Source organism: Carassius auratus, unplaced genomic scaffold, assembly GCF_003368295.1.
Source record: "Carassius auratus strain Wakin unplaced genomic scaffold, ASM336829v1 scaf_tig00017073, whole genome shotgun sequence".
Lineage (NCBI taxonomy): Eukaryota > Metazoa > Chordata > Actinopteri > Cypriniformes > Cyprinidae > Carassius > Carassius auratus.
Window position 1 is genome coordinate 91,449 of NW_020524739.1, and position 15,336 is coordinate 106,784.

At 36.7% G+C, this 15,336-nt stretch overlaps 1 protein-coding gene across 1 annotated transcript in view; it reads right to left on the minus strand.

Moving 5' to 3' along the window:
• Positions 1-2,123: 2,123 nt before the first annotated feature.
• LOC113075491 (protocadherin-9-like) overlaps positions 2,124-15,336 on the minus strand; it is a 63,078-nt gene continuing 49,865 nt past the window's right edge. The window contains exon 3 of the mRNA XM_026248209.1: positions 2,124-2,816. Coding sequence (XP_026103994.1) covers positions 2,419-2,816 — 398 coding nt within the window. The 3' untranslated portion in view covers positions 2,124-2,418. The remainder of the gene's footprint in view (positions 2,817-15,336) is intronic.

Here is a 15,336-nt window from a genome sequence, read left to right on the forward strand (position 1 = left end):
GGTAGGTTAAGGTGTAAAGTATGGGTCAACAGTGTAATTATAAATGTTAATTACAGAAATTAAAATACAGATGTAATTACATGTAGTTTTTTTTATATACGTACAATGTAAAACATGTATGTACACAATAAGTACATTGTACTAAATTATTAATTAAAATGTAAGTACATAGTAGTTAAGGCCACTTAATATAAAGTGGGTCCGAGGAATTTTAACCAAAGTATGTCACAGACATTTCATAAAGATCCTAAAGAATCATTCATACAGATGAATCATTCACAAAAACCCTACTGACATGCATTACGAGAGTAAACAGGGGCTGTTTGATTTCCTGTTGACTTTAAGAATGTAAAACCTCTGAATCTATGCAGTTCTGAAAAAAAATATGCAAATATATTTCATATGTGTTGTGAAGCTCTACAGCTCTCTCTTAAAACTGTTTTTAATCTTTGGAAATTTGATGATGATCTTTCTGTCCTTTGTAAGTAGGTGTTTTCTATTGTGTTTTGAATCAACAGAAGAAGTGATTATCAAGCAGTGTTAAGCAATACAGACACTATGGGTGATGTTAGTGTTTCAGACCTTTTCTTTCAAGCGTTTCTGATCTACTCTCTGATCTATTTTTAAAATTAGGAGAGTTAGGGTTGAGTCACCATCCTTATACTCTGTACTTTTACACCGTCCCAGCTCGCAGACATGCAAAAGCTCGTGCTAAAAAACAGGCCACTGCTACCTTCCCTTAATAGAGTCCCACGCTACAATTATTCCTCTTAATCAAGAGTGTTCAACAGATCTTAAATTGCTGCCAGAGTGATTGTCAGTTCTCTCGCATTAAAGAGCAACACACTCCAACACGTCTCGCTGTGACACATTTCTTGTCGCTGGCACGTACTCTATTTCATAGTGAAGTAATTTTTTGGATCACTGACCCAAATATTTCTGTGTCATTAGTATATACTAAGGAGAACTGTTGGCATATTAAATTTGTGCTGATTTCACAACCTGCACTGCATCTGTGGGATTACTTGATGTCTCTGTTTGAATGAACTGGATGAAAAAATGACACGATTGTAAGCAAACTTCTACTTCACTTAGCAGTCATTACATCCGTACAATACACATCTACATCTTAAGGCTGTTTCATTGACATCATTATATATAAAACTTGCAAACACTTACGCAAGTTTAAAAAGAAGTGCGCACCATACAGTCACACGCATACGCACACACACATTCAAAAGGTAGCCAATTATGCTATTATAGAGAAGGGTTCTGCTTCTATAGCAGTTATGGTGATTACTGATCAAAGTAATTATACTTTTGGGAGATTCTTGTAATTGGTTCCACAGCACTTATTATGGTGCATAAATTGTATATATATGAAGAGAAAAACTTGATATAGTAGTGCGAAAAAACAAAGGACGTCTTTTTAGTCATGTCTGTGCCTCTGCTAATGAGAAAATGTTGAAAATAAGCGGGTTTCTTATAATGGCAGAGAAAGGGTGTCAGATGCATGGAAACTACCAACATGCCGAACATCAGAGGAAGGCTTTAAGCTCACCAGGGAGAAAAAAAAGCTAACGTCAAAGTATAAGAAGAAAAAAGTACCCTAATACATAAAAGTTTCTATGTGTTAACACCGAGCAAGGCTAATTTTTGCAGAAAGGCTTAGCTGTATCTGTAGTCTTGACAGAGTAAGCAGCACATACAGGGGCATGGAACTCGTTCTCTTTAGCAGAATAAAACTGACTCAGGCAGAATCTCAGCTGGAAACGACGCACTTCACCAAAGCTGAAAGAAATACTGCAGTCACCCAGCGCTCACACATTACACTTAGCCTTATTGACTATGCTTACATGCCTCGTAATATTCCGAATGCGGTTCTTAACGCATTGTTTGGTTTACAAGCATGTCTGTGATCATGTGCAAAGCACAAGGAAATAACCACTGGCTTTTTTTTAATATAGATAATTTTATAGGAATATCAGTGCGCATGTAAGCATATGCAATGATTTCTTCCGCCAGCGCACATTTAAAAGTAATTTGTTTAGTTGCATTCAAGAGGCGCACGAAAGAATGAAAAAAAAAAAATATATATATATATTGTCACTTTTGATCAACAGTAAAGCTTAATTCACTTGCCACTAATCTGTCACTAAGACACCATTCTTTCACACCATTTTTTTTTTCACTTGAGGAGCTACTTTGGTCTATATCTACCAGTTGTCTACTGTACATGTTTCAGTTACACAGAGGATACCGAGAGCTACGGTCCTTTGCTTTAACTTTCCCTTCTGCTGAGTTTAGAAACATCCTGTGTCATGAAACATTTGACACATGCTAATAACGATCAGAACCCGTCAGCTTTTCCATTTCAATCACTCTCATTATGCAGTGCTCTGAGGCCTACCCTCGCTTCTACAGCTGATGCTCGTGCAGGAAGGCTGAAGGACCTCCGCTCGTGGACGTCTGAGAGCTGGACGTGGCGGAAAAGCTTGCTAGAGGGATGACCTTGATGGGATCCTCTTTTTTGCTGCAGTGTCTCTCAAGTGTGTTGTAGAATTGGGGCCGGTAGCTCCCTTTGTCCAGATCATCTTTGGGCACTGACCTGCCAAGGGTGTGACGCCCATCTGCCTTGGTCCCCCGTGCCCAGCTTTGTTGAAAACCAAAGGAGGGCAGAGTGGCGGCGCCGGACGTCTGGAATTGGGTCAGCGCTGGCGGCATCCAGCAGCTGTCAGAATGACCCAGGATCAGACATTCCTGGGTACAGGTCTCCAAGGCCTCGGCGAGAGCTTTCTGCAGGTTCACTTCAATAGCTGTGGATGATGAAATGACAAATGTGGAGGCTCAGTCAAGAGGTGAACATGGAAGACAAAATAAATCATACTTTCTCTTACTGCTAAGCTGATACAAAGTTGGAGCTATCAAAAGGTGACCTGTAAATGTCAGCTTCAGAGAGAAATAAAAGGCAGAAATAAATGTTTAATTCATCTCAAAATAACAAAAACAACACCAGTTCTTTTAATTTAAATGGTATTCCCATAGTCCTAAGTGTTTACCTACAATATGCAATGAATTCCCTGTGGCTTAATTAAATGTTTAAAAAAAATCTCTGTTGTTCGTGTCTGAGATTGGCTTTTTATATATTAAAGAATTAATGAATGGTTCCAAAACCGTTGTTTATTTTAATCGCAGTCATTGTGGTGCACCTTTTCTTCTGCTGATGTCTCCTACTTAAATCAAGTCAATTAAGACAAATCAAATGGAAACGTAGCAGTTCTTCCTTCTTCACCTACTTGTTAGCGAAGCCGACACGTACAGTATTAGGTGCAGTACACTTGCTACAGTAACTGCCAGCAACAGAACGTGATTTGCTCAAAGAAAAGAGAACATAAAATACAGGACCTCAACTTTCTTATCTCATTAAACTTGCTCTGACATCACATGCGAGATGTGCCAAGAAAAACGGCCTCAGTATTGAGCCCCAGTCATAAAGCCTGTCAACTCTAATAATTAGAATGTAAAACAGTGCTTGTGGAGGCAGGCTGGAGCCCTACAGTGGCGCATGTATATCTTAACCGTCTAAGAAAAGGAGAGCCCTGTATGAACATCACTTCGCTCATGCTGGTCCCCACTCCAAGATGACATCTAGAAATAATTTAGCATATTTGCATAATGGTTGGGTTATTTTTGTTATTCTTTTTACCACCAGGAGCCAATTTAGTTTTTGCTTTTTTATGTTCAGTATTTTAATATCATGCAGAGGGAAATCCAAATATTCTCGATAGCAGAAATACAGATTAAATATTAACACATTTACCCAAAGTGACAGACTTTGCATTCAATACATTTCATCAGTTCATGCATTTCTTGGGAGTCAAACCCACGGCCTTGCATTGCTAGCACCATGATTTAATATTTGAGCGACAGATATCCTTACCATGTTACTGATCGTCAGAGAACACTACCATAGGTATTCATGGTTTTCACAACCATAGGCTGCATAATGTTGACATTTTCCATTAAAATTCATAGGTTTTAGTGTGAATGTTAAGCAGCTTCTGAAATGTTGACCGTTCCAAGATGGTGGACATGGTGGTGTGTCTGGAGCAGTCGAATGAGGGATGTATGTTTATAGATATCTATGATTTGAGTTATAGGAGCCGCATGAATTGAGCCACAGTAATGCTGTCAAACAAATATGTAAACAACCCCCCCCCCCTGATTTCTACTAAACATGTGTCTTATACTCAAGTGCAAGTGCAAACACAAACCCTTGACATGCGCACTGGAAAGTTTCATCCTTGTCCAGTGACTGTGCTATTTCTCTCCAGGAGTAAAAATATGTCTTTGTACTTTGTAAAACTTTAAAACAATGCTAGAATGCCACTCCAAATTGGACATCTGGGGAAAAACCAGTCAACCCAAACTTCAGTTTGACAGTTTGCAAGAAGGGCGTCGACCAATAGAGAGCTGGTTCATGAGGAACATGAAAATGTGTGTGAAAATATATTGTATGAATGTGCAAAATAATATTGTTTGTTCATCAATAAATGCATACCTATTTTTTTTTCAAATACCTACTAGTAAGACAGATATTTAGTGCTAATGTCTGGAATACTGTACTATTACATTTGACATTGACATTGAATAACAAATGAAAAATCACTGATTTTAGGACGGTCTGAATGTTAATTTCCCCCTAACTGGCAGCATATGAAATGTTCTTGAGTCATGGTGGCATTCTGTGATGTGACTGGACACACTCGCAGGTCAGAAGTGGGATATTCCCATATATGACTTATGACTTGTTGTGGTCTCCAGTAGTTTGTTGTTGTTCAGTTTATTAAATGTCTTTTTTGATTAAAAAAACAACAGGACTGGACAGTGTTCCCACCAATCAAGGTGTATCTGCAAGTGGACCATACAAAGTATATGAGGTTAGAATAATTGGGCTGCACATACACCTTGCAGACGATATTTATGCCACATACACAATGCATATTGAGGGCTTTAGACAGCTTACTAGGTTTTGGAACAGAACTATAGTATGCTCTTGTTTTACATGTCAGTTTGTCTTAATAGAACTAGACAGAAAAGCACAGAAAGCTATAAACAGAAAGAGAGAAAAGAGCGAGAGAGATGTGGCCACATCCTCCCGGTCTTACTCTGCCATAGTCTGCCTCAGAGCATCAGTGCATAAATCAGTGGAGCGGTAAACGTGTCACCTTTCAGAGGGTCACTAACTTCATTAAGGAAAAATGATGCAGCTCACTCTCTGAGCAAGCAGAATGAGTCCTGGCCAGGTTGCTCTCGGAGGCTGCTGTAAATCACCCCAGAGCTGCTTTGGAAATTGGAGGCGTCTTACGGAGACATTGCTCTTTTGAGGGGCTGAGCGCATCACACCACGGTGGAAACATTCATGCCTGTAGACATAATATAGAATGTAGAGGCCCTAATACATTTTCTGAGAAGTGCGTGAGACACCTTTAGTGCATTTGCCCAGCAGGTCCATGTGTGTGTGTGTGTGTGTGTGTGTGTTTGTTTATGAAGCCAATCAGAACAAGCTGGGGAGAATATGTGCACAATTACATTATGTGCAAAAGGTGTTTTGAAACCACGCTACTTTCCAGTGTGCAGAGGCACAGCATGAGCTGTCAGTGGCGCTATGTCAACAGCCAGGAGTGCTTCTATTTTTTGTATGTGATATTTCACATTAAACAGCTCTAAAGATGTAGTCCGTATCAGTTTCTCCTCCACAGGGACTAGAACTGCTTGACTGATGTTTGTGACAGAGCTGAATGTTTTCGTCAGCCCGAGGCAGCGGCTCACTCTGATGCTGTTTAAGTGCTTTTTGTATTCAGGGGAATCACTGCTATCCCGTTGAGCTTTTAAAAAAGAATCAGCCCCCACGTGCTCTGGTCTGCACATACATAGATGTGTCGGTAAAGTGCACGTTTGGGGCTAAGAGATAGTATTTTTAATTTCACCTTCTGCAGAAAAAAAATAAATAAAATGTCGTGCGAGGTAATGATATTTACATTATTGCAAAACATAGGCTTAAAAATGTCAAGCCTATTTGCTCTGAGAGTAATAGAGCTTCTAGTAATGGCTCGCATTTAAAGCAAATTGTCTGCAGATTGAAACATTTCTCAAAATAGCCAGTGGTTATTGATCGAAGTCCCAGGCTGATTCACACTTGTAATTACAGCATTGTGAATGCTTGAAGATAGTTTCAATCTTCCCCTGCAAACACTGCCTAACACTGTCGTCAGAGATTGGTAATCGGTTCATTCCCGTATGACAAACCGCAAAGGTCTCGTCTTTTGTTCCAAAAACGGAGCTTTATTTTCCAAACTAAAATGAAAGAAAAGTGTTCCAATCCCTAACGGAATAGTTCACCCACATGTGAATCATCATTTACTCCTCCTCCAGTTGTTCTAAACCTGTGTGAATTCCTTTCTTCAAAAGAAGATATTTTAAAGAGTGTTGCTGACCAAACATTTGCTGGTCCCTATTGGCTTACATAGTATTTTAGTATTTTTTCATAAAGGAAATCAATGTGGATAATTTGAAGATATTTTGAAGAATGTTTGCAACCAACTGTATGGTTACCACCATTTTTTTTTCTTTTCTGTTTTGTTCAACATAAACTCATACAGGGGTGTGTTTCCCAAATCATGGTCACAAGTTCCTTATACTACTAAAATAGTTCAATGATTTAATGTTTCCTGAAACCAGAGTTCAAATGAACATTCGCAAACTGCACAGCAAACTTACGTGGCTGGAACTACAACTGTCGACCTGCGGTTAGAATCATAGTTACTTGTTAGTAAGACATTTAGACTTAAATAAATGATGCTCTTGGGTCCAATATGCAAGCTAACATGCAGTACAATCTATATCTTACATTATTTTTATATTTATATACACATTTGTATACATATGTTTTTTCCTGTACAGAATCAAACATTACATTAAGCTAAATGACAGAACAAAAATAGTAAATTAGCCATCAGGTGCCATGGTCAATACAACAGTATCTCAGAGATTAATAACTTTAATAACTGTTGAATCAATGAAGTTCAAATGACGGAGATGCGACCGTGTTCGGGAAACATTTGTAAATTGCTAGTTCATTTACACAACAATTTATTGTACTATGGTGGTTAAACAGGGAGATACGGGAAATGCTCCCAAGGGTTGGAACAACTTGAGAGAGAGTAAATACAGATTGAATGCTCATTTTGGGGTAGATTGATTCTACGAAAATCGATACGAAAAATTCTACAAAAAAAAAAACAAAAAAAAAAACAACAACAACGAAATAAGCCAGTATCTTTGTGTGCATGTGTGTATCAATATTGCATGTTGAAAAAGCTTGCACAATGGGATCCAAAAAGTGGTTTTTCAAATACACAATACATAAATTAACATGCCTATCAAAACCTGAGCTTATTGTTTTTTTCAAAATAAAACAAAAGAAAAGAATATCAATTATTTTAAAACCTCTTAACATAATAGAGTGTGAAAACTGAAAAGGAATTGTTTTAAAGTTTGTTAAATACATTATGACATCTCGCTGTCTACACAGTGATACAAGGTTATATGACAATGAATGCTTTTGAGGAAAGAAAAACAACAACAGTTATCACATAAAATGAACCAACATGTGGCTGGGCTACAGTGACATTTACATAAACACACTATCTGACAGCATGGGACGCTCCTGGTCAGGACGTGTGATGAAAAGGTGCTCGTGCTGACAATAAGAACGGATGACAATTTGTGACAGGGCTGTTAAGCAAAGCAGCATGACCTGAATATAACTTGATGGGATTTACATCAAGGATGCCATAGAGATGATTACTCAAGTCATTATGTTAGCATGTACAAACCCATTACAACCAATTAGAAGACTAATTGCATAAATATAGAAAATCATCTCTCACCGCTCTCTTTCTCCTGTCTAAACATTATCTGGTTGACTGTAGAGCTTAAGAAAAACAGCACATTTCTGCATGGAGCACTGAGCTTTATGTCACATGAGATAATTCAACGTTGCATTTTATTGAACAACATATATGTAATTATATATATATATATATATATATATATATATATATATATACAGTATTGTTCAAAATAATAGCAGTACAATGTGACTAACCAGAATAATCAAGGTTTTTAGTATATTGTTTATTTCTACGTGGCAAACAAGTTACCAGTAGGTTCAGTAGATTCTCAGAAAACAAACAAGACCCAGCATTCATGATATGCACGCTCTTAAGGCTGTGCAATTGGGCAATTAGTTGAAAGGGGTGTGTTCAAAAAAATAGCAGTGTCTACCTTTGACTGTACAAACTCAAAACTATTTTGTACAAACATTTTTTTTTCTGGGATTTAGCAATCCTGTGAATCACTAAACTAATATTTAGTTGTATGACCACAGTTTTTTAAAACTGCTTGACATCTGTGTGGCATGGAGTCAACCAACTTGTGGCACCTCTCAGCTGTTATTCCACTCCATGATTCTTTAACAACATTCCACAATTCATTCACATTTCTTGGTTTTGCTTCAGAAACAGCATTTTTGATATCACCCCACAAGTTCTCAATTGGATTAAGGTCTGGAGATTGGGCCGGCCACTCCATAACATTAATTTTGTTGGTTTGGAACCAAGACTTTGCCCGTTTACTAGTGTGTTTTGGGTCATTGTCTTGTTGAAACAACCATTTCAAGGGCATGTCCTCTTCAGCATAGGGCAACATGACCTCTTCAAGTATTTTAACATATGCAAACTGATCCATGATCCCTGGTATGCGATAAATAGGCCCAACACCATAGTAGGAGAAACATGCCCATATCATGATGCTTGCACCTCCATGCTTCACTGTCTTCACTGTGTACTGTGGCTTGAATTCAGAGATTGGGGGTCATCTCACAAACTGCCTGTGGCCCTTGGACCCAAAAAGAACAATTTTACTCTCATCAGTCCACAAAATGTTCCTCCATTTCTCTTTAGGCCAGTTGATGTGTTCTTTGGCAAATTGTAACCTCTTCTGCACATGCCTTTTTTTTAACAGAGGGACTTTGCAGGGGATTCTTGAAAATAGATTAGCTTCACACAGACGTCTTTTAACTGTCACAGTACTTACAGGTAACTCCAGACTGTCTTTGATCATCCTGGAGGTGATCATTGGCTGAGCCTTTGCCATTCTGGTTATTCTTCTATCCATTTTGATGGTTGTCTTCCGTTTTCTTCCACGTCTCTCTGGTTTTGCTCTCCATTTTAAGGCATTGGAGATCATTTTAGCTGAACAGCCTATCATCTTTATATGTTTTCCCCTCTCTAATCAACTTTTTAATCAAAGTACGCTGTTCTTCTGAACAATGTCTTGAACGACCCATTTTCCTCAGCTTTCAAATGCATGTTCAACAAGTGTTGGCTTCATCCTTAAATAGGGTCCACCTGATTCACACCTGTTTCTTCACAAAATTGATGACCTCAGTGATTGAATGCCACACTGCTATTTTTTTGAACACACCCCTTTCAACTAATTCAACTAATTGCCCAATTGCACAGCCTTAAGAGCGTGCATATCATGAATGCTGGGTCTCATTTTTTTTCTGAGAATCTACTGAACCTACTGGTAACTTGTTTGCCACGTAGCAATAAAAAAATATACGAAAACCTTGATTATTCTGGTTAGTCACATTGTACTGCTATTATTTTGAACAATACTGTATATATATATATATATATATATATATATATATATATATATATATATAATGTGATACTGTATTTAGTGTTTCTTTGCTTTTAGTGTGTTGGGTTGTAAGGGTTGTGCTTTTTTCGAAATGCAAATGATCAAGTAATGAGTCTCCATGAAGTTCACTGAGCCAAAACATACCCACTGAGGGGGTACACTGTGGCATATTTGATCAAAGTTTAGTATCGTTTCAGCCATGTATGCATGTATTTAATTGCCGCACTTGATCCGAGCACAGTTAGAACCCTTGAGGACAGGAGAAGAACACGACAAGAGAGAATATCCATACTAAATGAGGATATTATTATAGTTTCATCAGCTGACAACCTTAAGACCTGAAGGAGGGCTGGAGTTTCTTACAAATTCATTGAGATCCAAATGTCTGAGAACACTAGTGAAGATACTTCTATTTGGCATTTTTTTTATTTAATTCTATTTTTCCATTACACATTAGTAAAAATAAAAAAAATGAAGAACAACATAAATTTCATATCTCTCGTTACAGAGGCTATGACTTTCACTCATGACATCTACATTTTGGGGAATGAATGAATGAATAAATAAATAAATACATTAAAATGTATTTAATTTATTAATGTTTTGAACTAGGTATTTTTTAACAGTATCTTTCATGCCATTTGATTATGAAAAAATAAATAAATAAATAAAACAATAAATAAATAAATGTTTTTAATTTATGAGGGTTTTGAACTAGGCATTGTTGTAACAAAACCTGGGTTAGTTTTAACAGTTTCACTCATGTCATGAGTTTGAAGGATACCAAACAAACAAAAACAAAACGAAAACAACAACAACAACAAAAACTAAACCTAACTAAACTAACTAAATAAACGTCTTTAATTAAAGAGCATTTTGAGCTATTGTTGAAAACAATAGACTGTATAAAAACGTTGACGTAGTGATGTCACCTGTAGATTTCTTAAAAGTGTTTTTGACACCACGCGTCACTTCTGAATAATCGAAAAAGGGGCAAAGAGGGTGGAGATAGTTGCTGAAACCACGCCCACCAACTCGACGGTGGTGACACCAGGGGCAATCCACCTGGCACTGAAGTGGCCACGCCCTTAATTATGCAGAACTTTAAAGCTTAGTATAATTGAAACGGATGAGTTATATAAAAAATATTCCCCCTTCACAGTTGTCATGAAGGCCAAAATTAGCTATGTAGACCAAAATCACAAGAGAGAACGGAATGTTGCCGCTCGTTGAGAACACTTGTGACTGAATCACAGTTACTAAGATCTAATGAGCATCGTGTGCTTTAGCAAGAACATCCCACTCTCTGTGAAGGAGTTGATTTGGTCTGTGTCACAAGTTGACTTATCTGATTAGCGAACTAGAAATACTACACTGTTTAAAATATTTCTCATTAATTTTACATGAGTGATTTTTTTTTTTTTATCATTCTAAAATCTTATTAGACTTTCCATGCCAAGTTTTCATTGTGTCCACAGTCTTCTGGACCCTGCAATACAGATGAAACAAAAGGCATGAGCTTCATGCAAATTCCATGCTTTCAAAAAAAATGACATTTGAAAGATAATAATTGAGTTTGTAATTACATGGACTTTATCATTTTATTACACACCTACTCTGACTCCACATCTAGATTGGCAAATGGATGGTCATTAATAATAATGGAGCTATTTAACCCCATGGGGGGTTTCACAAGGGGAAAGATGCCATTTTTCACTCAAGGGTTGGACACAACCATCAGGTGAAATAAGAGACCCACTTTTCATTCTCATGAATCAGGGAAAGGCCACTTATACTGCAGGCTAGATGCATTTCATCACCAGCTCCACTCCAGCACCAGTCTCGTATTTCATCGCTGCTTATGAGTGATTTACACTTTTACTTTTGCAGAGGAGATCCGTATGATCTCACGCTGCTCTTAGCTATTATATATTCATGAAGTCCCAAATGTACAAATGTACAGTGGGATGTAAACTGTGACATGCATCACAAAAATAAATTACTACTGGAGGCCAGGGGCATGCAACACTGCAATATGTTAAGGACATTCTGTGGAGCCATACAACATATTTTATACACTTGTGGGAGCTTTTCAGCATCTTCACCAGTCCTTCTTTAAAGATTTCAGCAGCTAAAGATTACCTTTCAAATTAAACTTAATGATGACTTTGTAAATTGTTATAATGCATTTAACAAATTAATTTCATTAACAAATTGCTAGCCAAAATCATTTTTTAACTTTAAACTGCAGTTTCTGGATTAAATACGAGTCCTCTATCCATAATACTGCTTTCTTCAGTGAAAAAGTTGTTTCGTCTGCATAAGGAGAAAAATATGCAACAGATCAACCACTATTTACAAGTGAAATCAATGCATATATTTTTCACTTCACAAGATGTTGTGTGGATTATTGTGATGTTTTTATCAGCTGTTTGCACCCATTCACTACAGAGGATCCATTAGTGAGCAAGTCAAGTAATGAAAAATTTCTCCAAATCTGTTCTGATGAAGAAACAAACTCATCTTCATCTTCAATGGATTGAGGATGAGTACATTTTCAGCTATTTATTTATTTTTTTGGTTGTTTGTGTGTGAGAACTATTCTTTTAACAGTGCAAGACCCTGAAAACACAGCAAGATGTGACACAACGACCAAATACAGCAGTCTGAGACATGCATACATTCAATGGGGAAACATAGCACACACAGACTACAAGAACTAGGCTTTAATCTTATGTTCAGTGATGTGGAAATATAACAAATAATAAATACACTGACTCTTAAAGTACCTTTTTATTTAGGCCTATTGCTTTACTTATCTGCTACAATAATATCCAAATTATCTTTGGGGTGTGTGTGGGGTGGGGGAAAGGGGGGAAGGGGGATTCTCAACAATTATTCACACGTGTGTTTAATTGTGATTAATATGATTATTTAATCATCTTATCATGTAATTAGTTTGATATTATACTAAGTTGTTAATCAGTGTAATTACTGATTTGATTGAAGACTGATCAGAGAAAAATAAACAGCTGTGGAATATAGATAGTATATGTTGAAAAATGCCCTATTTGAGATTAAATGACCCGATTGACAAACAGCGTGACAACTTCAGGGGGAAGTTATAATTCACTATTGCACAGCTGAGTTGCTCTGGGGTCCAGCAGAATACGGAGTGTTTTTTTTTTTTTTTTTTGAATAATGGCCCCCTGAATATGTAAAGTACACATTCCACCATCTGTTAGTCGGCAGTGTAAAAAAAAAAAAAAGTACAACAAAACGAAAAACCTTGAGGGCAACACATGTGCTGTTTCCTGTATTTGAATAAAAATCTGGCACAGATGATTTCTCCTCATGAAAAAGAGCATCTTACAAAGAGAAGCATGTGCTTTTCACCTGGCAAATGTTCAGAATGGTATCTTCTCAATTTGCTACTTGTTTATCATCTTTCACACCTGCGCAACAGACACTGCTTACAACACAAGGATATTCACAGTAAGAGTGCTTTCATACGGATGCATTCATCCCAACAACAATGACCTGGCTTTGTTACTGAGGACATTTTTTCTATTTAATTTGATTTATTATGTTTAATTACACAATGCACAATAATTATAACTTCTGATTGGTCGTGAAGGAATCAAGTCTTATAAATCATTAACAAACATTGTGCAAATATTTAATTGACTTTAAACTAATATTTTCATCTTTTTCAAACCACATTTAATTGTCTCAATCCTTATGAAATGGTAACCACTGTGGCATAACGAGGATGCGCTATATTTCTCAAGCTGATAAGTATAAAATAAGAATGTAGTTGACTGACAGCACCTCAACACATTTTTAATGTGCATATTTTTAGGTGCATATTTCACAGTGCAGCCATGAAAAAAAGTGGCCTTTAATTTATAGCAGTCACAGCGGGCCTCATTCACTAATGATTGCACATAATATGCATTTTTTTTTTTTTTGCAGATTTTACATAATGTGTATGCAAAAATATTCCAGGTGTGTACATGCATAAATGTGTTACTTTCATTCTAATAGTGATAAATTAAGATTATTCTAAATGAGTATGAGCTTCTGCATGAAGTTGGTAATTAGCATAATACTACAAGCACAAACCGTCACCATATAATGGCTTTACAAACAGCCTCTCCTGTAAAGCTATTTGTCACACTCTACCAGTGTACCCTTATGCTCTAAAAATGTGCTTTCGCCTGAGCTAGAACACTATGTCCTTATATAGGCCTAAAACGAGAAGTATTTAGACTACTGTTTCTAGATTACTCTTTATGGTTGTCAAACTTTAGTGGAATGTTTCTGTGATAAACAACACCTGTGGTGACTCTGCTATAGGACACCTGTGTGAACTTGAGAGGAACTGACTTCATACATCCACTAAATATCACCTTGGGACAACTTGGTTAAAACAAATGGCAAAAATGGCTGGAAAAAGTGAAGTTAGATTCGAAAAAAGCATAATGTCTTCAGCAGAACCCACATAGTTTGATATTTTGTTATCTGTGAAATTACAGCATTTGTGAGTGTGACTTGCAGCCATAGTTTCAACTGTATTTGTCATTGTCAATACAGTGAAACTTTCCAAACACATTTAGAAAACAATCAAAGAACTTTAATTTCTGGGTAAACTGTCCAAAATACTTATTGGAGCCACCATACATTATCGTTCAAGAGTTTGGGTTCAGAACTTTTTTTCTTTTCTTTTTTTTTTTTTCAGATTAGGTATAAAATTCAAGACTTTTAAAATCTTACAAGAGTTTTCTAGTTCAGATAAATTCTACTCATTTTAATCTTTCTGTCTATCAAAAAACCATGATTGTTTTCAACATTGATAATAATAATATATGTCATTGAACAGTAAATATCAAAGGTATAGGTCACACAAAAATTAACCCTCTGAACCTCCATAGACAGCAATGCAACTGCCATGTTTAAGTCATTAAAATAACAGAAAAAAAACAACACCTTTATTCAGTCTTTGACACACGTTCATGACAGTACCATGCCGTTTTCAGTGCCATGCATTTGGCACTTTTGTGAATGGCGGCGCAGACTGACAGGAAAGACCAGAAATTGCTGAATAAAGTCCTTATTTTTGTTTTCTTTATACACAAAAACTATTCTTGTAGCTTTATCAGCTTTAACGATGTCACATGGACTGATGTAATGAAGTCCTTACTTTCTGAACATTGAATGTGGCAGTTGCTTAGCTGTCTATGCAGGGTCAGAAAGCTCTCGGATTTCATCAAAAAAGATCTTAATTTGTGTTCTGAAGATGAATGGAACGACTTACAGGCTAGGAATTATTTGAATTATAATTTTTGGGTGAATTGTCCCTTTACTTATGCATTATAAGCATATTCTAATGATTTCTGAAGGATCTTGTGACACTGAAGACTGGAGTAATGAGGTTGAAAACTCTGTTTTGCATCACACAAGTATTGGAGTAGTTAAAACAATTTTTTTTTTTCTGTGGAGTCACGTAATCTGTAAATATGATTAAAAGATTAATATGACACAAAACTACAGAATGTCACA